Below are 26582 nucleotides of genomic sequence, written 5' to 3'. Positions count from 1 at the left end.
TGGTCTGAAATGTTTTCTACCACTGAAGAACCAGTACTGGGGTAGAAATGTGCTCTAACCAGGTAGGAAGCCTTTCTTTTTGTGGGGCAATGTGGAGAATGAGGGAAGACCTAGTAAAACTGGGGGAGGATAAGGCTGGAAAACTGTGTGCTGAGATGTTGATTGGAAAATACAGGGATGGGGCAGCAAATGGAAGTTGCTGTTGGAGAAGAATAATATGATTGTGTTAGAAAGCTAAGTTTTTGGGACATGGCCTAGAGAAATGAAAGAGCAGGCAGGGGGAAATGTGGGAGAAGGTAAGGTTTGTGCATTGGGGCAGTACAATCCAAATAATAGGTTTTAATAGTGCTTTAAGCTCCAGGACTGGCTAAAAAGTCACTCTAGAAGGAAAAGAACATTTCACTCTTTTAGATGTAAATAGCTGGATAGATTTCATGCAAAGAGAGAAACATGATCTTTTTGAGAAAGAGTGTTGGTTTTTTTCTATTGGGGATTTTGGACTTACCTGATGTGGAAGCACTGGCTGGTAACAAGAGATGCAGACAGAGGATCAGAGCCAGGATAGAAGTAAAACAGGCTGATTATGTCGTGGTAAAAGAGCTTGGTGGAGATGATAAGGAAACACATTGGCAGATATTAACACTATTAATTAACATTCAGCCTTCATCTGCATGAAGAGCTATCTCACAGTATAATTTGGTAGTGGCAGTGGAGATGAAGAATAGATGCAAGATTGGATGCAGCTGGCAAAGAGCACCCTAGATCCTCAGGATGAAGGATAGTCTGCTGGCTGTGATGCAAGGCATCAAGGGGGAGAGGAGCTGTAATAGGAGGGATCTGGCACTTGAATTAAGAGAATCAATCAGTGGTTGGTAACTGGCCATGGTAGACATCTGGCAGCATGACTGTACAGCTGTGACCCTTGCATCTGGAGACAGTTACATGGGTTTGTGTCCAAAGCAGGAGTTTCAACAGGAATCTGAACTCAAGTGCAAAGTCATTCCTCACTGATTGATGGGTGTGCAGTAAGTCAAGGGTGCACCAGAGCAAAGCTCCCCCCTGGCTGCCTGTTCTGGCAGTTTTAGGATCATGTTGGCCAAGGGAGCAAGCCTGAGGGTGCCATCACACTGGGGATATATCTGGCATGGTGGAGGTGGATTCAACTCCAGACCTGTCACCTGTCCCCACTCCTTGGTGATGAGCAGTGACACAGCCATGGCTTTGCCTGTGGATTTGTGGCTTTCCAACCTTCCTTTGCTTGTCCTTAGAAGAAAGACATGAGATGATTCTTGTTCTAAAATTAAATAGCTTTGTTCCATTGCCAGTGAAGAAAAAAGCAAGAGTTCATTTTTTTCATCTCCCTTAAAGGATGCCAAACATGGACTGAATTCCTCAGGGCATCTGTAGCACTGCCACTCTGTCTTCTTGTTACTCTGACCATCTTCATCACCACATTTGATGTGCAAATGTGGAAAGCAAGGCTTGGGTTTATAATGGCTAATGGCTGATTCTTTTTAACTGCTCTATTAGAAAAGGAAAAACATGTTGGCGAGTTGTTTTTTTTTTTTTTTCCTTCCTGAGCTGCTCACAAAGTGGAGTGAGACAGATACCTTCTGGTCATACACCTCATAGAATGGTTGAGCAAATGTAAAAAGAGCTGTACATACTGACTAGGGCAAAGAAAATCAGCTCAAGCTGCTTCTTGGGACTGTCCTTATTAGTTTGAGGGTTGTCTGGACTCTGATGCTAATGGTGCACAATGTTTTGGGAAGCGTTTAGGCCAGCTGGATTAAGATACATTAGTGTTCCCAACCAATGAAAGGACCAGTCTTGCTGGCACCTGCTCCCCAGTTATTTCTGATTCAGTGAGATGAAAAAAAATCAGGTGATAGGGAAACCTGTAGGTTAGCTTTTGTCATAACTAGTATTAACTATTACTGATCAAAAGAAAGATGATGTAACAAACCCATTTTGCACCATAGTATACCCATTAACAACCCATTTTGTATCATCCATGTGAATGTAAGTGCTAAAAATGAAACTAGCCACAGCCCCAGGGACATAGGTCTGAAAAAAATTAATCTTTAACAACAAAATGGAGAAGGAGTAGAAGTAAGCATGGAAATGATTTTTTTGAGAAGGATTTGCTAGCATCAATATGTTATAGACCCAGCTCTGGCAGAAGCACAGCTGTCCAGCTTTCAAGGTCTGCCTGCTGCAGCACCAGGCAGAGGGACCTGCAGGGAATGTGCCCTTTGTAGCAAGGGACTCAAATTACACTACTTATTCCTGTTTCTTGAAAGGGCTAATTAGCTCAAGAGTTGTGCAGAAGGGCTACCTGCCTTCCAGGGGCCTCCTCAGGCCCCTTGGTTTCACCTGAGGCCATTTGGACATAATGGCTAATTGAAGCAGAGTGGGTTCAGATACCTGTGTATCATGGAGCTTTGCCCCTAGCAATTGTCAGCTTTCAGAAAAAGAACAAACAACGAGTAATTGGCTTCACTTTTTTACAGACTGATTGTTCTAAGGGGCCTAAGCAGAGCGGTTTCTTTAAATTCAGGATGGACAGGTGCATCTGCCAGTTACTTCTCACCTAGGAGAAGTATCCAGCAAGCACTTGTCTTTGCTCATATTGCATATTTGTGAGTAATTAATTTGGCATTAAATTTTTGGTGGTTGTGTTCTGCATACTGGTATATGTTTTCTTGGGAAAAGCAAAACCCATATTGCCTGTTTAGGTAGTTAAATCAGAAAGTTTGACTGTGTGGCTGAGGAAGAATTGCTGTGGTGGACTCTTCCTCGTGGATAACTCTTCTTGAGTCTGCTGCCATTGCTGTCTGCATCCTTACCATGTCATGACATTGCAGTTTGATAATGCATGTGATTGTGAAAGTGGAAAAGTGTGACCTTGAGAAGGGTGCAGTGGGATAGGGAAAGAAATACGGAGTTGAGGGGACAATAAAGAATTGTGAGTAAATATCAATCTTCAAAATGACACATTTTCTGCCTTGAGATTTTGTATGCATGTGCACCGTCCATGTACATCTAGCTGGTCTTTTTTTGGTTTTGGTTTTGTTTTTTTGGGGGGTATTTTTTTGGTGTTGTTTTATGGTTTTTTGGGTGGGTTTTTTTTGTTTTGGTTTGTTTTTTTTTTCTGTCTTATGGACTTCAGATAGTGATTCTCAAGAGAAATAACACTGGTTGGAAACAAAATTGGTGGTCTTTGAGCTCCAGGACTGATGAGTAGTGAATAGTTGTTTCATTCCATGTTTTTGTTACATTATTTTTAATCTCTTAAAACCTTACTTTGTGCTTTAAATGACAGGGGAAAAAAATCAGTTATTTGGGCTGATGTTTTCCTGTAGCTTCTGATTTGGTGTATTAACCAGAGGCAAAAATGTTATGTTGTGCAAAACACTAAAAAAACAAAAAAGATGAACCTATTTCTTCTGTGTAATTGAATTAGGACAAATACAAATATTTTGATGAATGGAAACAGTGAAGAGCTCAGTCCTTTGAAAAAGATATGCTGATTTGAAACTTTTAAATTTCTGATATTAAAAAAATGTGGAATTGTAGAAAAGTAGAGCTGGAAGACATCATGAGAGCTTATATTGCTGATTTCTTCCCTGTGGCCAGAGCAACTCAACCTGAACTATTTGGGACAGAAATGTATCCAGCCTATGCTTCAGAAGGTCTGGGCTACTGAGAATAGAAAATTTCATCATTGCTATTGCTGTCAGGAACTTTTCTCTTAATACTCAGTTTGCATTTTCTTTGTAGGGACTGCAGGTTTTGATTCCTCTCCTGCCCATGACAAACCTGAAAAGAAATTTGTTCCCTTCTTGAAACAGCCCTGCTCAAACCCGTCCTAGATGGGATTAGGATAATATATTAGGATGAAATTAAAGCATTTGAAACAATTCTAAATTCCTTTTTTTTTTGTGGGCTGAATACTCAGCTTTAAGAAGATGCAGTGTGGGAAAGGACAGAGAAGCACCAAGAACTGAGCAGGCTTATACAGCTCAACAAAGCCAAAAGCAGAGAAGAGCCTTCTTAACTCCAGATTTGATTCCTGGTTTGTTACACAGACCATCTTCCTTACCTAAGAAGTACTGAGCTTCTCACAAGGGACACTTGTCATTTAAAGCAGCATAATTTAGAGACATTGGTCAGTTTTGAATCCAGCTGCTCGTGGTTCCGTGTGAGCCGGTTTCCGTGGGATTGGATCAAGACTCTTTGCAGTGTCTCTGGTAGATGGGATATGCAAAGGGGCACATGGTTTATATGTGGTGAAGAGAAGCACTGAAAAGAGATGCTGCGAAAACCCTAAAAGCTGTCTCTGAAATTCCATCGTTTTTTACTGCATAATTAAGCACTTTTGCTGACACATGCTCCCTTATGATTCCCTTTAAGGTGGAGCATCTGGCCGGGTGTTGCACAAGAGCCCAGTTTTCTTCTCCCTATACACCAGAATTTTGATTAATTAATCATTGCTTCTGTTTGAATAATACATTAAAGATGCACTTGAATGTTCTAGGAAAAAAGTAAAATTAAAAAAAGAATGCACACAAAGGGAAATACTGCTCTGTCTTGTGAAATGACATGTTCTCTTCAAATGGCAGGACTGTTCTAAATGTGTTACTGGTCAGGCTGTATTTCTTTTCCTGCTTGTTTCTTTTCATGTCCATTTCACATGGTGATAGTCACTTGCCTCAGCAGGCTTTTAAGTCACCAAACTGTTGAATTTTAACTTGATATGGAAGAATGCTACAGTTAGGACAAATGTGCTTTTTGAGACAATACTTTGCTATATTAAAAAACAAGGAATTATGAAGCTTTCATTTTGTTGTCTGCTGTCCATTTTTATTTATGACTTCACATGAGCAGCTTCGTGCTGATATGACCAGAGCAAGTTGAGTAGTTGTACTTCTACAAATTTCACTATGGTTTCAGCTCTTGGTCTGAGATTTTTTTTTTTGAAAATACTGAGGGTTGGACTAAGCTTGCCTTCATGTAATTTGAGCTTTTTGGAGTTGCTCAGTGTTTCCTGTGCATGCTGCTGAAGCAGCATGCTGATGTTGGATCATGCATGTTCAGTGTGTCTGGTAAATAGAGCTCTTTGCAATCCTGTTCTATTGACACTTTTTAAAGAGGTCTTAGTAGCAGTGACAGAAGAGATAAGGTGGTGCTGTGTGTTGAAGTGAGAGCGAGGGCCTGGCTAGCTCTTACTGCTGAAGAGCTGGGGTGTGAGAGGAGATCACTGCTGAAATCCTGGCTGTGCAAAGCTAAGGCAGCTTCTGTCCCTGGCCTAAAGAGACAAAGTGCTGCCTTTTCCCCAAATGAAGGACCATGGGGAAATCAAGGTTTCATGCAATTGTTTCGGTGTCTCTCAAGTGGTGATAGCAGTAAAGCACAGGGTGCACCTGCAGCCTCATTTGGGTCTGCCTTCCTAGGTGACTGAGCAGGAGAGCTTTCCAGTCTTTATGTGCTGTCAGATGTGACACTTGGCCAAAAGCCCCTACTCTGAAAATGTAACAAAGTGAAGCCCATATGACTGCTGAGATCTCACTAGATGGAGCAGGGAAGCACTGCTGGATTTTATCCATGGAGGCTCTTTGAAGAGCTTTTCTCCCCTTCGGCCCCCTTTAATCCATTTTCAAGCCTAGCAATGCCTCATGTTTACCCAGCAGGCCCACATGAAAAGGTCACTTCTATTTCTTTGACCTTTTTCAGCTCAGTAAACATTGGCAGCTGGAAATCCTTTCTCTAGACATGTCAGCTGCAGTGAAATGGTGCTGCAGGTAGTGACATGCATACAGAGCATCTCTGACCTCTGATGTTGTTTTCCCATCAACACAGAAGTTTTCCCAACATTTTAGTCCTTGTGACACCAACTGCTCTCAGGAGCTTGTGGAAGGGTTTTCTTTCCCTTTCCCCTTGGCATTGTTTGGGTGCTCTCCTTATTTTGAAATGAGATAGTAAATATTTGCAATCTTGAATTTGTAGATGTGCTGGTTATCACAAATGTGTGGTCATGGCTTTTATATCCCTCAGGTGTTAGTACCAGTTTGTTGGGATAGGAGGAAAATTTTTTCCTGACAGTTTCTTTCCTAAATTTTTCTCTGAAGTGGGAGACCATGTCTAAGACCTGGATGAACTAATTTTGGTGAGGATGAAGGGGAAGGAGAACAGCAACCTACGGGCTGAATCTTGAATTGTGACCTTCTACCCAACATCCACCAGAACCAACTGCTGAAATTAATGCCCCTGCAGTGGAAACACAGACACAGTGTGAGCACCATGAGTAGAGCTTTGTCCTGCTTTGGTTTAAGAAGTTAGGTTCTCGTAGCTCTAGTCCAGATTTGAATGTTCTTTCTAAAACAGAAGTTAAACTACAACGTGTCTCTCCAATGCCAACCTTAAGCCATGGCCAGGTATTGCCATCAGTCTCTGCTGCAAATCCTGGAGAGTCTCATCAGCCAGAAGGCTCGTGGGAGGTGATGAAAAGCAAGTTGTCATGTTGTGTTCAAATTATAAGTGCTTTTGGGTGGAGCATTAGCTACACAATTCCCATGAGGCAGGTGATGTTTTTCTGCACATCTTGTGCAAAGCTGAACCTCATTTCCCCTTATTTTAGCAATTTGGCCTTGTTTTTTGAGTTTTTCATAATACTCTCAATGTGTAAGAACGTTTTCATAGGGAAGTATTTGTGCAATCTTGCTGCCTCTGGGAATTGTTACAGGTGGTTGTAAACCGTAGGCTGTGATTTGTACTTGCCCTATGAACTCTGCATCTGTCACACCGGGTAATACAATTACTCCTTTTTACTTGTTGACGACCTGCCACGTAAAAGTCCTCCTACTCGAGACTCAGCACTGAGCACAGGGCCTTTTACTTCAGCTGGAATCAATGTTACCTCTTTGTTGCTCAGGGTTGCCTCTACTGTGGTTGCCACGTCCACTCCGAGACTCCCTCGGGTGGCTGGGACGCGCTGGTATAGGAAACTGTATTTTTCATCTGTGTCAAAGGGGTGTGCTGGGTCAAAGGGGTCTGTACTTGTGTCTTCACACGGAGACCCCTCACGCTGCTCTGCGTGTTTCCCGACAGTCTGCGAGTACAGGCAGCAGTAGCACGAGCATCAGAGTTACACACACGACACCAAACAGTTTTGGAACAGGTTCGCCGCATATGACCAAATTCAGCACATCAGAAGCGGGTACCAGTTTCAATCTTTTTGTTACTTTGACCTTTTATTTTAGTTTGCTTGCCTCCGCTTCCAGACAGAGCAGCTGCAATTACATGACTATTGGGGTTCCCAATATTCCGACAGAGACCTGCCCGGGCTTGCCTTGCTGCTGAGTCCAATGGCGGCAGCTGGGATGTTTCCTCCCCAGTGACACCCTTGGGTTACTCAGAGGCTGCGAGCGATATTCCTCAGTGGAGAGGCTTCAGGCGATGGTGAAGAAAGGAGGCACTTCTGCTAGAGCTTGATCCAGAGTCTTTATTTCAGCTACAGAGTTGTGGACCTGGTGGCAGCTCCAACAGAAGGCCCGGCCACGTGGCTGGATTGTCCTTTTAACCCGGGGGTAAGGGGAGGGGCAGGGACAGGTAGCCACCAACCAGGTGAGGGGGAGGGGTGCCAGGGGAGAAGGGGCACTTAGGTCTACCAATAGCCACAGGGGGCAGGGGGTATCTTCAAATCTGCCAATCACTCGACCCCCTGGACCCCCTGTCTCACAGCCAGGGCTCATGGGGGTTGGGGCGGGGGGAGAGGGTTACCTTTGGGAGGGAGGAGACACACCGCAACACATGACCTTGTTCCTTTAATGTTTCTTTCATCGCTGCCGTGGAGGCGGCTGTCTGATTATTCTGTTCTGCCCGAGTGGCTCTCATAAGCATTTAGTCAACTGGGCTCCCTTGTGGTAATGTTGCCAGGATTGCTCTTGTTCTAGGATTTGCTCCTTCAAAAGCCAGAGTGCGGAACATATGTTCCTGGAGTTCAGGTGGCAAATCTGCATTTTCTTTTATTGCTGCTGACAAACGGTCTAGGAATTGTCCATAGGGCTCTGTGCTTCCCTGACGGACAGTGGTATAAGGTGCAGTTTTCTTCTTATCAGGTACAGACAAAAGAGCTCGGTGGGCTAAAGTCTGTACAATTTGGTGCATTTGAATAGGATATTGTAGCTGAACTTGTGTGTTAGAATAGGGTCCTTGCCCAGTTAGCATATCTGCTTGCATACCATACAGAGGGTCTCCTACTATTAAATGTTTATTTGCTTCTTCAACTGCTAATCTTTTCCATTCTCTTTCAAACAACAAATACTGAGACGGAGTGAGGAGAAGGGAAGCAACTCTTGCACAGTCAGCAGGGGCAAGGACATCTGCTGTAAAAATCAACTGAGTAATTTGTCGGGCAGCTTCTGATCGAATACCATGGGTAGTAACTGTTTGTTTTGCTTGTTGCAGTATTTTCCAATCATGAGGTTCCCAATTTGCTTGATTATTACTGCTTATTACAGGGCAAGCAAGAGAACTGGCAGCCTGCCACTCACTTTCTATGACAGCATCTCGAATCACACCCGACCATCGTTGTTGAATTGGATTTTTTCTGGCCTTGGTGCCTGCAGGGGTATTGCAAGGCATCTGGGCATCAGTGGAGCAGTAGGCTCCACAGGGGGTGTCACTGGGACTGGGACAGAAAGGGGTGTAGGAATAGATTTTAGCACTGGCACAGTCTCTGTTTTTCTAACTGTTCCTGCGGTATGGATAATTCTGCTAATTTCTTTAAGACTTCTTGAATGGAGTCATTAGAATTTGATTTTTTAACTTTGTTCTTAGATTCAGAGCATTTTGACCTTCTAACTGTATCTTTTTCCTCTCCCTCGGACTCAGCCGACGGCATAGATTCATCTGTCGCTGTGTGAGGCAAAGGAGGATACAGGGAAGGGCGGCATTCTTTTCTTTTTCCTTTCTGCCCACAAGCTGAAACTCCCTTTTTCAGCCTTGAATCACCCTCCGCCTGAGGAAATTCTTCTATTTCTCCTGCTTCAGGCACTGCTTCCATATCTATTGCTTCTCCTGAAGGGGGATCGGTTACTTTTTCTAATTCTGGATCAGCTGCAGCAGACTCTGATGGGGCAGCCTCCTCTTTTTGTGATGGATTATTTAGCAACTGTTGCAAATTAGAGCAAACAGGGGCAGAGATTCCTTTCATGGGGACATTTCCAACTCCAAAAAAGTTAGCAAGACGTGACAGTTTGGAAGGAACTGGTTTTACATCGCCTCCCAAAGCCTCAATGGCTGTGGCAGCCACCTTTTTCTCAGCTTTCATAGTCTCTAAAGTTTTGATGATGGATTTCCAAGTAACTCCTAACTCTCTGGCTTCTTTTCCATTTTTTCCACCTTCTATCATAATGCCCCTGAGGTAGTTTCCTACCTCTTGCCACTCAGATTCACTAAACAGCACAGCAGGGTCAGAAACTTTCCTTTTTTATGTGCCCATTTTATTAGGGCTATGACATCTGCTTCTTTGGTGTCCTCACCTCTCTTAGAGAGGATAGTTGTCAGTAATTTAATTGCCGTGTCTAATTCCATCGTGGTCTTACCTCAGCAGGGACTTGATCAGCCGCTTAAGCTCTGGACTCTGGTCTCCTTCTTCACCAGGCCTCTCCTGCCTCCAGCTCTCCGGCTCCCAAATCAGGTGCTTGCCTGATGCTTCAGAGTCTTCTGCATTTAAGCAATCTGCATTTAAGCAAAGGTGTCCCTGTTCATGGCCCCAGTATGAAGAGGGTCTCACGGAGAGCCGGCCGGAGTAATGACACTCAAACCACTGTGGAACCCCTGGGACCAAATGATAATACAGGACAACAGATTAAAGAGCTACCACGGGATGTGTTGATTGACATCAAGAATGCAGCATGCAATGCAATTTTACAAACTCCATCAGCAGGAACACCTGAAAACATCTACACAGGGATCAGGCGAGGACCTTCAGAACCTTTTACTTCATTCCTTGAGCATCTCATACAAGCAGTGAACAGGCAAGTGAATGAAGAAACAGCAAAACCACACCTGATTTGGGGTCTTGCATTTGCAAATGCCAACACAAAATGCAGACAAATCATCAACACACTGCCTGGTCAACCCTCGTTGGAAGAAATGGTGAGGGCCTGCAGCAAAAATTATACACCTCAACACACTGCATCCATTCAGGCAAACATCTGGGGAGAGCAACTTTAAAGGATCCTCCAAGTTCGGGATGGAAGATTTCTCAGAGCACTTCAATTACTGTTTCAACGAAACAACTTTACAGATGACACATGAAGATTGTGGAAGAGGACCAGAAGAAAGAATCACAATTACTTGTTTCTTTGTTGTGGGACAGGTTATCATTGTGTGGGATACACACTGTGAGAAAGGGACATCTTATCATAATGAAAATTGAAATAGAAAATTAAATAGCATAAATTTTTAGTAATTTATTATATTAAGGTTTAAGTTAGGTCGTATTTTAACATTTTATTGATGATGGGCTTGATTTTTATATAGTTTGGTTTAAGTATTGTTTAATTAGAGTATATCACTTGAAGTTTTATTTTAGGTTTGGGCCCTGAAGAAGTTAAGTTTTATAAAAGTTTAATTGATAATGAATTTATATATTATTAATTTGATACATCTGGATTTTATAAAGTTAATATAATTTAGGAATTTTTTACCAAGATATTTTTTATATTGAGTTTCAGTACTGTTTGATTCAAAAATTATTTTAAGTTTTTCAAAGATCAAGTTTATTTGGCTAACAAAGTTTAGTTGTTTTTCTTTAATGATGGGAGGATTTCAACTGAAAAGGAAGTCATGAGACATTGATGAACATTGATTTAAGGAGGAGACAGAGTTTGTTGAATCCTTGGTTTTGTTTCAGTCTTCTGTGTTTTATTAGAAGTTTATCAATATATAAGAGTCTTAAAGGAATTTGTTTTGGGTTTTCTGAGATTGATTTCTCATTTAATAGTCAGTTTTTATAGTCTGTTATTTCTTTATATAATGATACAAAGGGTGTTTGTTGTTTTCAAATCCTTTCTTTTATTTTTTAACTATTTAAGTGTTTTATAAATATTAGTGTTAAGAAATTTTATCTTATTACTAGCTGAAACCTTGTGCTTTGTTCTTTCATAGCAAATTTTCATATGTTTTAATGTCCTTTATGCAATCTTATCCAGGTTGCATGCCATTTTGAAGTCTCATTTTGGTTTCTAACTGTATTGTGCATTTTTCTAGGTGGACCTTCTGGTTTGTTTTTATATCTCTTGTGAGTGGAATCATTGCATTTCTATTTTTTATCATTCTCAAATGTTTTTCAGAAGATCTCAAAGGGAGATGTCTGAAACATTTTGTCAGCCTTTTGTCAACTGCTGATCTTATGATTTTGTCCAATTGACATCCTTTTTCCCTCAAAGAAGTTTCAAGGAAAATGAATCCTTGTGTCATCTGATCGATTTACCCTCTTGAACTTCAAGTGTTTATTTTATGTGACAATGTTATGATAGGTTGTTATGTTTTAAGTATCATATATGTATTGTTGGTACAAGCTTGGTTTTAGATAATATGTTAGGGGACATCACTCCAGTTTAAAGTTTGGGCCCTGGCCAGGCTCTGATTTTAACTTGGACAGATGAGTTTGCCAGCAAAATCCAGAGGTTTCTGCACAAAAAATGAATAATATGCAGGTCATTTTGACCTACCAGTTCGATCCTACAGATGGAACAGCTGAGGCAGCTTTGAGGTGAAACTTGCCAGCCTTGCCAGGGAAAGGATGCCGAGGATTTTCACTGCAAACAAATGCTGCAGCTGTTTGCAGACTCTGAAGTGCTGGCACAATGTTTCTAATGATTATGCTTTGTTCAATTTTATATATGTTATTTAGAATCTCTTTCTTTTGAATCTTCTTGATTTTTTGTCAGTTTTGATAAATTTTATGCATTTTATCATTGAGGTATTTTGTCTTATTTTATATTATGTTTTATATTTTTCAACCTTCCTGTTTAAAAAAAAAAAAAAAAAGAAGGAGAGAAAGGTGAAGAAGTGCCTGAAATAAGGCTGGAATGAGGCTGGAGATTTTGTGTATTTTAATCTTTTGAAATAATTCTTTTGTAAAGCGCACTTCACTGATCATCGAGTGAAACGTGAGGAGAGTCCCAGACACTGGACAGATCAAATTGAAAAAAACACTCAAATTAATAACTTTGGGAAAGAATTGTGTTTGTGTTTTCACAGGGGTTGAAAGTACGCGTGAGATCTTGTTGAGTTCAGAGGAGAGCAGATCCTGACTCCAGAAGCAGAGAAGTCAGCACGCAGACATGAGCAGGTGTCAAGACAGTGGACATCTCTTCGTTCTACATGCAGAAAGAGGACTCTGGGACTTGGGTTTCTTTTGGGACTTGAGTTGTCATCTTTCCATTTCAGGAAAGGGAGATGATGGTGTTGCATTCCAGATTCCCATGGGGAATGAGGCCTGCAGTTTGATCAAGTGTTATACTTGTGCCTCATCTTCTCACTGATTGCCTTGGGCAATGGGGTGGTTTTGTTCATGTTTCAACCAAGGGAAATGTTTGGAAAACTCGGGGCAACACATCAGGGTTGACACTATCAGTCTGAAACACTCAAGGCCAGAAAAGCCCTTTTCAACATGTTTGAATTTGCCAGGGAACAAATGGCTGATTCCAAAAGATATCCCTCCAACAATTTTGCAATTTGGAGAATGGAGGTGGTGTTTGGATGGGGTTTCTTGCTGCAGCTCCTTATGAGCCTTGAGAACTGGAAAGTTGTGGCAAAAATGAATTTTTATATAACATTTCGGCTTTTCGGAGTGGCACAAAACAAAGATAAAATCATAGAAGTCACTCCAAACCACTGAATTTGCAAAGAAGCATCATCTTGGTGTATCTACACTAAGATGTCGAACAAACCATCCAACCAGGTTTCAAAATAATTGCCACGAGAGATCTTTTTCATTTGTAAGAAGACAGTTTGATTTGCTATCCCTACAGATATCAGGGACAGTCCATGCAGCATTGGCAAATCTTTTGTTAACACGCAGCATGACTTTGATAAAAGAGCAAGAAGGAAAAAATCGAATGAGTGAAGTGATCCAGATTGTGACAATGATAATGTTAACACATGGAAAAAAGGCTCAGAAAACTGGGATGGTTCTGCTTTCACAGCAGGTGGCATCAAAAAGAGCCTTGGCACAACTGGATCAAAAGAGGTTGTGGGCAGAGTAAAGATGCCCATGCCGTTTCTTTTGCATTGGATGATTTGTTAGCTAGGAGTGTGAAATGAGAACAAAGCAGCAATTGAACATCTATTGCGGGCACATGGACACCAGAGTGATAAATGTGAAGAGGTATCATGAGAGAAAACACACCTGGAGGGAAACTAAATCTTAGATGGATGCTGTGTTCAATTTGTTTAACCTTTCACAGTTGTAGAAGGAAATTTTGAAAACAGTTGTATATCTTTACAGGGTATTGTAATTCTTCTGATGCTTGTGCCGTGCATGCTTTAGCGCATGCGGCAGACCACGGACAGAGCTGTCAAAGAAGTGTTCTTGGTTCAAGAAGGAGGGGGAGATGTGGGAATCCAGGGCAGCCCTCTGGCTGCCCTGGAAGGTCTGGGACCCTGGCAGGGGGTCAGGAACCCCCCTGTACAGAGCCCCAAGAGACACTGTCTCTGTTCTCTGTCCATGCAAACAATTTTTCAATCTTTCAGGATGAATTACAAGCTCTGACTGTTTGATTTAAGTAGTAATTAGTGTGGCACGGGTGCAAAAGTAGAATTTTAGCATTCTAGATAAGGGGTTCAAAGGGGGCAAGATGGAGGAAACTGGGCGTGCCTTGTCCTTTTTCTTCTTCATACCCTCCATACTTCACTGTGGTGTTGGCATTTTTCTATGGGTTTAGGCTGGGGACACACTGTTCAACATGGGTGATAGGTATTGGCTCATTATTGTAAATATAGCACACGTAGTTTTTGGTATATAATGTTTGTAACATCCCACTGAGGGGCAGAGCCCCACACACTGTCCTGCAAGACAGACCTGCTGCAGGTCAGAAAGAAAATATTTTAGATAAGAAGATATAAACAACCTTGAAAACCAGCAGAGATGAATTACGACTCCTTCTTTGGCAGCGGGACTGAAAGACAGAGACTTTCTACAATCTTGGGAGCATCTACGTGTCACAGATCCCGACAGGTTTTGGTTCGGGTTTTTTGTTTTTGCTTTGGGTTTTTTTTTTTCATTTTGTTTTGATTTTGTGCTTTGGTTTGATTTGGTTTGGTTTTGGGTTTTTGGGTTTTATTCCCCCCCTTTTTCTTTTCTCTTCTCTTAAAGGAATGGCTCTTCTATTTGCTTGGAACAAGAAACTTGTCCGGAAAAGAAATTTTCTCGGCAAATTTTATTTCGTTTCCTTTAGTATCCAGAGCACTCCCAGACCGAGCTGATGGGCAGCCCGTGCCCTGTGCTCGGCCTGCTGGCACGCCGAACTGTCGAAACGGCCTCCCCACCGCCCCTCGCCCAGGACCCTACAAACCCTCCCCTGCAAAACAGCATCTCAGCGGGGCCAGCGGGGAAGAGAAGCACGTACGTGCGGCGGAAATCAGCAGCAGCCGCCGGCCCCCGATGCGACTCGGCCCGCCCTGCCCCGCCGCACCGCCGGCGGCAAGCGGCCGGCCGCTTTTGGGCGGGTTCTTTGAAGGCCCGCAGAGGTCTTCGGCCCTCAGCGGGGATCTGGGGGTCACGGGGTCTCAGTGCTGAGGTACGGTATTAAATTCTGGGGTTTTTTTGTCGTGTAGAGGCACATGTTTCTGAAATATAGCTGTCTTTTTAAACTATTATTTCTGTTTGCTCCAAGAGGATGTTAACAGACTACATAAATTAGAGGGGAGTTATACTTGAAACACTCCGAGCTGCATTGGAGATATTTCCATGTGCCTGGTGGGGATGATGTGAGACATGGAGGACATTCACATCTTCCTAGAGCATCAGAGAAGGTTGAGAGCGCTGCCTCAAGTGTTTCAAGGGGACTGACATTTATTTTTGTAATTCTTTTTCTATCACTACGTTGGTATGTTAAACTCCACATATGTGGTTTTCTTTCTCCTTGCCTCTTTGGATCACCAAATCGTGTTTCTCTGTGGAATTTCTTAGTCTTGTGTGTAGTTCTTGTTGGGAATGGTATCTGAGGAGTTTCAACACAGACACATTTATGTATTAATGGACAATTTTTTAAAGGAGATAGATTTCTTGTTGCTTTGAATGTAGATTACACCTCCACAGGCACAGAGATGTGACACTGATGCTGTCTTCTTCAGCTAAAACAAACGCTCTCCAGTTAGTTACGTTTCATCTGTGTCAGCACCCTGCCCTTACGGGACCTATTTCTGCTCTGTTTTTCAAACTTATGTCTTCCTATGCATGGCAGAATTGCACTCAGGATGGTGTGATGGGACAGGCTGTAAACCCTTCATCGGGGCTTATGATACGTTTGTCATGAGTTTAGCACCCAGATGAATTTAATGAGTAAGCAGAATGACATGCTATTTATTTACAAGCTTCTCTTTTGCTAGATTTGCATGCCACTGTGCATGCTATTCCACTGTGTAGAGATGTGTTTGGATGTGTTTGTGTGAGAGAGACGGAGGAAGCAAGATGAAGGGATCTTGACAACATTTTCATAAATTCAGGAAACAGTTGCACTCACCGAAGCCAATGAATACCGAAACTGAAAACCTGACATGAGTTATGAAAGTTAGCAGTAAAACCCTCCTAACATACAGCCAGCCTTCTCACAGCTAGGCCTTTTGAGATAATTCCCAAAAGCAGCACATACCATATGGCAATGGCATTTATTGTGGATTTGACACTCACGATTAGTGAATTCCTCTCAACTTCAAAAGCAGATAGCCTTTGGCAAAATCCTGATGGATGCATCTGGCAGGTAGAGAGGGGGAGAAAAAAAATATTGAGGTCAACACAGGAAAAAAAGAAATGTCTGAAATCTTAGTTTAGAATAGTGGCAGAGACCTGCTGGGAGTGGTTGGGAAAATGCCTGAGCTCGTTTAAAAAGACAATGAGCAGATGATTGATATTTAGGCCCTGACCCAAACTTTTATTAGCAACTTTAAAAAGCAACTTTCAAAACTATTAGCAACTTTAAAAACTTTAAAAAACCTTTCAGTTTGGCTTGAGGGATACCGTTTCCTGTCCAAACTTATCCACCTATATCCCTGTAGGGGGGAAAACAACAACAGATACAGATGCAAAATAGCACATAAATCTTAATTTGGAGAGCTGTGATGGAACTGAAAAGCCAGAAGAAAGAGAATTACGAGAATTTATTGTGCCTTGTCTTACTTTTTTGGGGGGGGTGGAAGGTGTGTATTTTTCCACATGGATCAAGAAAAAATTCATTGCAGTTTTTTCACACTTAGGTATTGTAAATGATACCAGTATGGCTTATCATAATTAAACCATATTTTTGTTGTTGATATCGGGATGTCAGATGTACTGAATATTCAATAAAGTTGTCAGAATGAAGTCCATCTTGCTTCCCCCAAGTGTTTCAGACAAAATAATTCCAAGGTTTCTGTAAGATGTAGGAGAAATGAGCTGTCTTGCCAGTTCTCATAAGATTGTTAGTCATGTCACTGACAAGTCCTGGCATCTCTGTTCTTTGGAATTAAGACTTGAAATATCATGAGGAGGAGAATACAAGGTTCTTTCCCTTCTTTGTGGGAAACAGACGAAAACTGGCAACATCAGGCAGTTCCAGAAAGCTGGTCACATGTGTGTGTTTGAAGGGAAGTTTTCATTCTCTTCCAGGTGCAGTGTGTTTATGGCATAGGTCCATCTTCCCAGAAGAGCTGAGCATTTGCTGGGGCAGGAGAGCTGAAAGTAAGCAAGATTTTGCTCCACAGTTACTGAATCTCCCAGCTGCATCAGTCAATGGTGGATGGGGAAGAGGGAGAGGGTGGGGTAGTTAAAGATGTGTCTGTAACTGCAGGAGTGCTTCAAGAAACCACAGCATGTCACAGCTCCTTTGTGTTCAGACAGCAATTAAAATTTCAGACCTTCTCTTAATGGCAGTTACAGGTTTTCATCTTCTCTGGGTTTTCATCTTCAGAAGTGGGAATCTGTGCTGGAAATGTTAAGATATTCCAGGGAGTCATGTGGCGATCAATGCAATACAATGCATTTCCTTTATTGCATGCCATACTCTAAAAATGTGTTCTAAAAAATTGTGCATGTATAAAACTAAAGCTACACACAACTCAATTGAAATATGTTGTAATACAGAATCAAAGTCATATATTCTCCACCTCTGTTAATATAATACACTATGATCTTTAATCACATATCCTTTGTTCCCACATTTTCCCTGATCCATTAGTTGAAAAATTCTCTTCTTCACTTATACTTAACTTTTAGATACTGATTCATGTCATTACTATCCCAGAAATTGTCACTGCTTGCTCTTGTGATGTTTTTAGGGTGCTCGCTCTGCATAGACCTTACTTAATCTATGCATCTTAGATACAAGTTTGAGGTGCTTCTATTTTTATGTTATAGCTTTAATATACGGAGGAGCTAACAAACTGTCTTCTAATAGAAGACTGACATCTTTAGAAAACCAGGGGATGAATTATTCCTTATTTTCATACTCTTTGTCTAGCTCTGCTTTCAGTCTAAGAGAACTGTGTGTATTTATCATTCATTTTCGTGCACCTGGACATAGCCTGTGACCTTCATCCAAACTGCAGAACTCCTTAAGCACAGAAGTGACATTCAGCTTCCCTAAGAAGTGCATCCTCCTTGTCTGCTGCATCATTTAACATGCTCATTCCAACGTCTAGAGCAGATGCAGAAGGTTTTCATATACCAGTCTCATTCATTAATGTCATTTTCAGGACAGCATCAGTTTTGTTACTAAAGAATGGAAGAGTCTGTGTCCTAATTCATATAAGTTCAATTCATACAGTGTAGACAGTCATGTCTCTATCTTCTGGGTAATAATATTTTTTAATTAATTGAGAGGTACTTCCATACATATTTTCTGAGTGTATCTCTAGGTTCTACTTTATAGGGAAAAGTAGACTATAGCCAAACCAGAAGATTGATTGCCGTCTCAGGAAAAAAAACCATTTGCATTTTACAGCTGTGCTTGCTCTGCAGGAAGAAGGAAGCAAAACCAGACAAAGCCCTGCTCCTGTGTTAGCATCAGCAGCTGTAAATCTGAATGCTTATGAAAAACAAGGAAAGTGTGTTGAGTGAAGAAATGGTGTTTTCCTCTTGTTTGTTATTTAATTAATTTTTGTTGGTTTGTTACCTCTCAGAAAAATCTATCTCAGATTCCTTTGCGGAAAAACATGAAGTGTTTATGTGAGAGTGAAGATCCTACTACTGGAAGATTGTATAGTTACACAAAAGAATTTGCCTGTTTTGTCTCAAAAATGCTTTCTGGAGGCAGTTATCATTGAGACTTATAATATACCCAAGATTGATGATGGATGGGCACTGCTGTCCATGCAAGGAAAGGCTCTTGTATGTGCATAAACTAAATATAAATGTGAAGGCATTTATAAATAGAAAAACCAGCAAATTTCTTACAGACTTTTTTTTCTTTTTTTAAGCTAGTGAACTTGAAGGTCAGATCCAACTATATGTTGCATATTCTGTCATATAATTATCATATATATAATGTCCTGGAGAGCAGCTTCCAGTCACTGACATCAACAGTTTACATAGCAGATGAACTAAGAATAACCTGGGAGAACTGACCCATATCAACCTCTTAAGTGTAAACTGTAGCTCACAACAGTTTTTGTGTTTTCATGGTCACAGAAGGCCCTCAGTTGGGTAAAGGAAGAATTGTGTTCAAAAAATACGGAACTATTCTGCTGAGTGTTCACTTTATTAAATCTTGGAAAATGAGAGGAAACAAATCTGGAAGAGTGATACTTGGCAAATAATTTTTGCTCCCTTGTAAAAAGAAGGAAGGGACAACATCAAAAACAGCTTCCCTAGAAGAATGCGGGGAAGATACATGATAAGTGGCATCAGCTCGGAAGAGAGTTTAAAACTCTTTATTGGAATACTTCTACTAATGACATCTGTTAAGCAAATCCAATTCAGAGCAGTTTTAGCCATCCCAACATTATTCTGCTACACACCAAGGGGAGAGCGTGATCAGCCTGACGTCAGTGTCTGTCTAGCAGTGGCCATCTGTGGTCACGATGCAGGTACTCAAGTCACATCCTGCTTCCCTTTCCTCCCTCCCCATTTCTGCAGTTCCATTTAGAGATGAGTTCCCCAAAGAAAGGTCGAGGAGTATAATCTCTCCTGTACTCACAGTCCTTTGGAGATAAATACACAAAGAGATAGCAGAAAGAGACAGAAGTTCCTTTATCAGTCAAAGAGATTGGCTAAGACTGTTTAAGGGAGACAATTTTGAAGATGGTGGGAGTGACAGAGGTACATCTTTGCACAAATTTGAAAACACAGACATTCTACTTTCAGAACAAAATCCTGGCTATACCAGAATTTTGCACGGTGTTGAACCACAGAGTTTGAGAGCTAAGAGGTTATTGAAGGCATAACATTTTGTAATTAAATTAATTGGCCTTTTTAGGATGGTATTAACTCTTCCTGTGCATCATCCAAGCAGCCTGGATTTCTTCCAGAAAGAAAGAAATCTCACTAAATCTGTAACAGAGCATTAGCTTACATGACATCCTACCCCAAAGTAATAAGTATAAATACTACTAATAAAAAATGTCCCCCACCAGTATTAAATAAAAGCCTACACTTGTACACTGAGAACATCCCTGGGTCATGTCACCCAAATTTGAATTTGACAAGGGTTGTGTGTGAGGGTGCTTGTGCCTGCTCTGTCAAGGGAAGCTCTGGTGTTCCCAGGTTCCCGAGTGATGGATCTGCACTTGGTGTCTGTTGGGGCTCGGGGTGCCCAGGGCCACGATGAGTTCCCTGACCGGGCTGGGGACGGCGGGCGGGGCTGGCCTGTGCCGCGCTCTGGGTTCTGCGACATCGCAGGCGCCGTGTCACAATGGGGGCAGCTAGAAAAGGCCCCAGCGGGTGCCGCTGCCCCAGTAGAGCCTGGGCAAGCGGTGAGTGCACAGCAGTGAGGAGACGGGGCTGGGGGCTGGAGGAGGGCTGGGGGAGAAGCGCCGGTACCTGGGGCTGCCCCCGCATCCAGGGCCCAGCCCCGGCGGGAGCGCCTCGCTGAGGGCGCGCTGCTTGCTGGGGCAGCGGTGCAGGCCTTGCCAGCTGCCGGGGGCCCTCTCCTTCCTGCCGCCACATCCCTGCTGCTCCTGCCCCTCATTGTCCGTCTCCATTCCGGCCCCACTGAACCCCTTCTGTGTGTCCTCCTGCAGACCATGGCTTTACTGTCACTGCTCTTCGTGCTCGTGCAAAGCCTGATCCAGTACCCCCAGCCGGCTGGGGATGGGCTGGATGAGGCCACGCACCAGCGAATGAAGGAGCGTCAGGAGCTGCTGGACCGTGAGCTGGCTCAGCTGCTGCAGGAGCTGGAGCGGGGGCCCCTGGAGCAGCAGGACGAGGGCTGGGGAGCCATGCTCTTTGGTGCCCTGCAGCAGTGGCCGGTCTGGGTTCTTGCTGGCGTCCTGCTCTTCTTGGGCCTGTGGTTTAGCTGCAGGAGAAGGAGCTGTGACACCAGCAGCAGCAGCAGCAAGGACCAGAGCTCCTGCAAGACCTTGGGAGATGAGAAAGGAACAGAACAGAAAGAAAACAGCACTGATCCAGAGGAAGGTGGAGAAAACACTGACGTGACTGTGGAGGCAGATGACAGCAGCACTGAAAATGACAGAGGAGGCAGTCCTGTGGCTGTAGATGAAGGAGACAGTGATGATGCCATTGAAGGCAATGACAATGTGAAGGTGAAGGAAGACAGCGATGTTCACAGAGACAATGGACATGATTTAAAGAAAGATGAGGGACGGAGTGATGGGGATGTGCCAGGAGACAGTCGTGGTGACGAAAATGAAGAAGAACCTGGCCATGTTGTTGGAAATAAAGAAGACCTAGATGAAGCAAATGAAGGAGAACACAAGGATGTGCGGGTGGAGCAAGACAAGGACACTGGAAAGGAAGAAGAAGGAGATGGAAATGAAGAAAAAAACAATAGTGTGACTATAAAGGTGGGCGACAACAATGACATAAATGAAGGTGAAGACAACATAGATGGACAGGAAAAATACATGGATGTGAAGGTGCAGGAAAGCTGTGATGCCAGTGAACAGAGAAGCAGAGATGTGACTGAGCAGGAAGATAGCAGTAAATGCGGGAATGAAAGTGCCCTTAATGGTTTTGCTGGACCTGAGAAAGAAAATAAGGATGTTACAGAAGAAGATGGCAATGATAGAAACAAGGTTGAAGAACAGGGGGATGTGAACGTGGAGGGAAACAAGAACAAGGATAGAAAAGAAGACAAACAAGGTAACGTGGCTGCCAGTGAAAAAGTTGGCAGTGATGGTGGCAAGGAAGAGAGCAGCAATGGTGGACCCAAAGACAGAGAAGACACTCAGGATGCTGGGAATGAGCAAGGCATCCTTTTAGTGGATGGCATACAGTGGCCTGTGGAGGACCTGGAGAGAGGTTGCTCAGTGGTAGCTGAGCTGATGGAGAGCTTCACGCGTGTCTTTGTGGACAGCGTGAGCAATAGCTTCTACCCGGTGCCTCAAGAAGCCATCGGGGTGGGCAGTGCCTTTGAGGGCTGGAGTCCCCGTGGGTGGGATGGTGTGTACCACGTGCTGGTCCCACTGAATCCCCCGCCAGGGCACGTCTTCCACCTAGAGCTGAACAGTGCAGGGCAGATGGCAACAAGGACCTTCAGCGTCCGTGTGGAGCTTGCGTGCTTGTGCGAGAGGGAGCGGCTGGGCGAGAAGCTGTTGTGCTTCCTGCACCACTCGCAGGAGGAGCTGTGGCGGGAGCAGAAGCGCAGCCTCCTAGAGACACTCTGCACCGGCTCCTACCTGGATGTGGAGAAAACCTCCCGCTGGTTCTACCAGTTGGTGAGATGCTCGTGGCTGCACGTGCCTCAGTCATACTCATGGCACTTGGTGTTTCAGCCCTGCAGCCGGTCCTGCCAATTCCAGCTGAGCAAAGGCAAGAAGAGCCTGACGGTGGAGATGCTCTTTGGGGTGCGCCAAGGGGACTCTGACATCTTTGTGGTCAGCCATCCCACAGAGGCCCAGAAAGGCAACTCCAGCATCTTTGTGAGCAGTCAGCCCGCCGAGGCCAACATCATTGCAAGCACAGCATGGCCTGAGACATATGCTGTGGCAGAGGCAAAATTCTTGCAGCACATCGCCAGGCAGATGCCGTGCCAGAGCTTGCACCTGAAATGCCTGCAGGTCTTCACCTGCATCCTGAGGGGCACAGGTTTTTCCAGCTCTACCTGGAAGACTGTGGTCATGCACGTGCTGACCACCGTACCGCTGTCCCGGTGGCGCAGGAGGGAATTTGCACAGCGGCTGTGGGACATCATGGCGTACCTGCGCCGCTGCCTGCACTTGAAACACCTGGAGCACTTTGTGCTAGGCAACGGGAGGCTTCCTGCAGAGATCAGCTTGCCGCCAGCAATGCGAAGGCTTCAGCCACTCAACCTCTTTGAGCACCTGGCCCGAGATCCTGCTGCCCACCTAGAGGCGCTGCAAGCTTATGGTCGGCTGCGATTTCGCCTCCGGACGCTGCTCTCCAGCCACTGAGAGGAGTTCCCTGCACAGAGCTGTGCTGGGGGGGTCACACCCAATGGCAGCCACGTGAACGCTGCATAATTGTTGCATTTGTCACTGGCAATCCTGAAGCTGCTTTCCTGCTCCTGCGGAAGGAAGATGCTGCAGCACATGGATTCGTTGTGCAGACACATCTCTGAGTGGCCTTGCCCTTCACCTTCCACTTACGACGGTGCTGTTGCCTAAGTCTATGAGGCAGAAACTGGCTCCACCTGCACATCCTCACAGAAGAACAGTGCAGTTGATGGAGGTTGCTTGAAATATCTCGAAGACAGCAACCTAGTCTGTTAGGGACTTAGTGTAGTCATTTAATGAGCTGTAGCTTTAATTAGACTAGTTTCTTAGCATTCCTTCCAGATGCCCTTTAGTCTCGTGAGTGTATAACTATTCTGCAAAGTTACCCTTAGTGTAGAGAAATACCCTACTGTAGTTGCTTGTCTGCTTTTAAATAATATTTGAATATCTATGTTTGAGAAATTAATAAAAGAAAATAAGTTTCTCAAATTGCCTGAAATGTGTCATTCTTTGAATTTAACCCTCTGTATTTAGAGAATGTCCTTCCTATACCCCTATCTGAAATAAAAAGTTTTTGCAAACAGAGATTTTGGATATATGAAGTATGCTGTCTCTCAAGCATTTCCATAGAAATGCATGAAGCTTGAAGTGAAAATGCCCTGAAGTGCCTGAAATTTTGCAGCAGAGTACTCCTGAATTTTTAGGAATATTTGGAAAAGTTTTCTTCACACAGTCACTTCTATACGCTCCTGGGGAACAATTCAGTCCAAAGAGTTGAAGTCAGAGAAGTCCCTAACTGCAAAACATGTGGTTCAATACATCTTTTTTTGTCTTCTCATAACCAAGGTTTTGGCACAAAATTGTGACAGTGGAAAGTCATTTTTCTGTTTTTCTCTTTTCTCTATTCCTGGTTATCTGTGTCCTTTCGGAGAGGCCCTGTTGGTCTATTAATATAACCTTTTCCACCAGGCCTATATAATATTGTCTAGCAGTGAGAGCCACTTTCCATGCACAGCTTTACCCATGGTGAGATGCAGCTAAACAAAATATGATTTACTTCTTGCCATACATAGTAGAGATTCATGGTAGTTTGGAAGCATTTATTCTCTTTGCCTTTGTACCAACACATCAAAGAACAAACAGTGACATTGCAGGGTGACATCTCAGAGTCTTCTGTGACATCACAGAGCAGCTGTCTGACATCACAGGGTGACATCTCAGAGTTGTCTCTGTGACATCACAGGGTCTGTGTGACATCACAGGGGCTGTGTGAGGTCACTGGGGAGGTGACTCTGCCCCAGCCCCCCCTGTCAGTTCCCCCAGAGAAGTCCAACGCTGCTCGTGCACAGCGGGGTCCCCTGTCCCCCCGGGTCCCCCCGCTCCCGGCGCCGCAGCCTCCCCCAGAGGATGTTCCACGAGATCGACCCCAGAGCCTGACACAGGACCATGGGGGGTGGGACAGGGGACAGGGACCCCCCGGCAGTGTCCCTGTGTCCCCCAGGGCCAGAGCCTGGCCCAGGGCTCCTTCACCCTGTTACCAACGAGGGCTTGAGAGCGCTGAAAAAATCCCCGGCAAGGGAGCAGCAAAAACCCGATTTAATATTGAGCAACAGCACCACAAAGTTCCTTGGCAAGAGTCACTCTGCTCCTGACTGGACACTTCAGGCACACCAAGGAAACAAAGCAACAACAAAACCAAACAGAATCCAGGCAATCAAACCAGAAATGAACCAAGAACTGTCCCTGTGTGAGTGTGAGACACAAGGAAATGAGGGCAAGGATAAAAGGAATACAGGCCCAAGAGCTTACAGAGCTCAAACTTAACAGGGCTTAATTTATACCTTAACCTTAACTTCCACCTTCAACTTCACAATTTAGCAAAAGAGCAGAACTCTACAGTATTTAACCAAACTTATAACCTATGACTTTGCAATTTCACTGAGAAATAACATTTAACAATATTCACCTTGACTTATATATTAAATGTAAAAACTTAGCAAAGAACAACTCTTAGCACAAATTAACTTAGCTTAGACCTTGTGATTTAACCTTACTGACAGGCCTGACTGGCTCAGCTATCCAAGGCACTCAGAGCCCTCAGAGAGCAGCATTTCTGCCACATTTCCCGAGCACAGGCACTCCTGTGTGCACACAGACACAAAGAGTCAGTGCAAGGCACCTGTGAGAAATTCCCCTGAGGGCAGGGAAATGCTCCCTGCCGATGCTTTGGCATCTCCCCAGCGGGGGAAGGGTTGAGCCTGGAGGAGTGGGGGGATCGGCCCAGGCTCCCTCGTTGTTGGGGATCCCCGAGTGCAGCAAACGGGAGAGTTCCCGGCTCGGAGAGGCCCCACTCCGAGGGAGTCGCTGGCCCAGGAGAGCTCCAAGGGGCTCCTTTTGGAGCGCTGTCTGTAGGGCCCCAAGAGAGGGGCTTCAGTGCCAGCAATGTTTCATCCTGGCCGCACTTGGCATCCACAGCTTTCTTTGGCAGGGTGAGAACAGGGCTGTTGTGCCACCGAGGGAACAAAAACACTTCCCGGGGCTGCTCCTAAAGCAGCCAGGAGCTGGTTGGGCAGCAGCAGTGCCTGGAGCAGACAGTGTTTGTGATGAGCTCCAAGGAGCTGAGCCCAGGGGCTGTTGGCCAAGGCCGAGGCCCAGCGAGCATTTCTCAGCTGGCAGGGCGGCCAGAGAAGGTGGAGGCGGGGGAATAATTCACGCCCTCAGTGTGCTCCCAGTCGCTCCCAGTATTTCCATGTCCGTGCCCCAAGTGCTGCTCCCAGCCCTGATCCGTGGGGATGGGAATGTCCCGCTCCCTTGCCGGGGCAGGGTCACTCCTGAGCCAGGTGTGCAGGGCAGGCCCTTGCCCTGACCCCCAGCACTGTCCCAGCTGCAGGATCTGCTTCCCACCGGCCTCTTCCTCCTGCGGCCCCGAGCCCAGCTTGGTGCTGAACAAAGGGGCTGGGCCGGGGCCATCCCCCGGCGGGGGCTGCACACCCCCCTGCCCCCTCCCCAAATTCCCTCTGGGGGAGCAGGAGCTGGGGCTGGAGCCCTGTGGGGAGGGACAAGGGGGTGACAATGGGATGGGGGGTGTCACACACGCTCTGGGGGAACACACACGGCCCCGGGGACCCCCCCATATCTTCTGCAGAGCCAGAACGATGAACCCCACCATGGAGCCACTGAGCTCTGGCAGTATCTTGGGGGGTGGGGTCTGGTGGCAGCTTTGGGAGTCTGGGGGAGTCACAACCACCCAAAAACGCCCTCCCAGCCCCACAGCCACTCCCAGACTCCTCAAACCACCCCACAGCTCCCAGCCAGGATCCCCCCCCAACTACTCCCTGCAAGATAAATGACCCCAAGAACCACCAAAACCTGTTTCCATCTCCCCCAGGACCCACCCAAATTCTCTGCAAGCCACACAGCCCTGTCAGGGACCCAAATCTCCCTCATAGACCCTGCCAAGCGCCCTCCCAGCGCCACAAATGCCCACAGGATTGACAGAAGCCCTTCCCAGTCCCCCCAGGAGCCCCTAAACTCCCACCTCCCATGGCACTGACCAGGAGAGCTTGGTGGACAGGAACATTTACAGCCAGGATCAGCTCGGGCACTTCAGCAGTGATTTGGGCACTTTGGGGGAACATCCCGGTTAGGGAGAGCCAGGCCAGGGACTGGGACAAACAATTAGAATTCTTAGAGAACAGGCGGGCTCAGGTGGACACCTTTTGCCGGCACACCTATGA

General features: G+C 44.8%; 1 protein-coding gene across 1 annotated transcript in view; it reads left to right on the top strand.

Annotated features, from left to right (window-relative positions):
• Positions 1 to 22885, top strand: part of LOC137465752 (inositol 1,4,5-trisphosphate receptor-interacting protein-like 1) — a 28174-nt gene extending 5289 nt beyond the window's left edge. The window contains exon 2 of the mRNA XM_068177791.1: positions 20927 to 22885. Coding sequence (XP_068033892.1) covers positions 20927 to 22803 — 1877 coding nt within the window. The 3' untranslated portion in view covers positions 22804 to 22885. The remainder of the gene's footprint in view (positions 1 to 20926) is intronic.
• The last annotated feature ends 3697 nt before the right edge of the window (positions 22886 to 26582 follow it).

Source organism: Anomalospiza imberbis, unplaced genomic scaffold (genome assembly GCF_031753505.1).
Source record: "Anomalospiza imberbis isolate Cuckoo-Finch-1a 21T00152 unplaced genomic scaffold, ASM3175350v1 scaffold_107, whole genome shotgun sequence".
NCBI classification, from domain to species: Eukaryota; Metazoa; Chordata; class Aves; order Passeriformes; family Viduidae; genus Anomalospiza; species Anomalospiza imberbis.
Note: the sequence above shows the minus strand (reverse complement) of the source record. Positions and strands in the feature narration are given on the sequence as shown.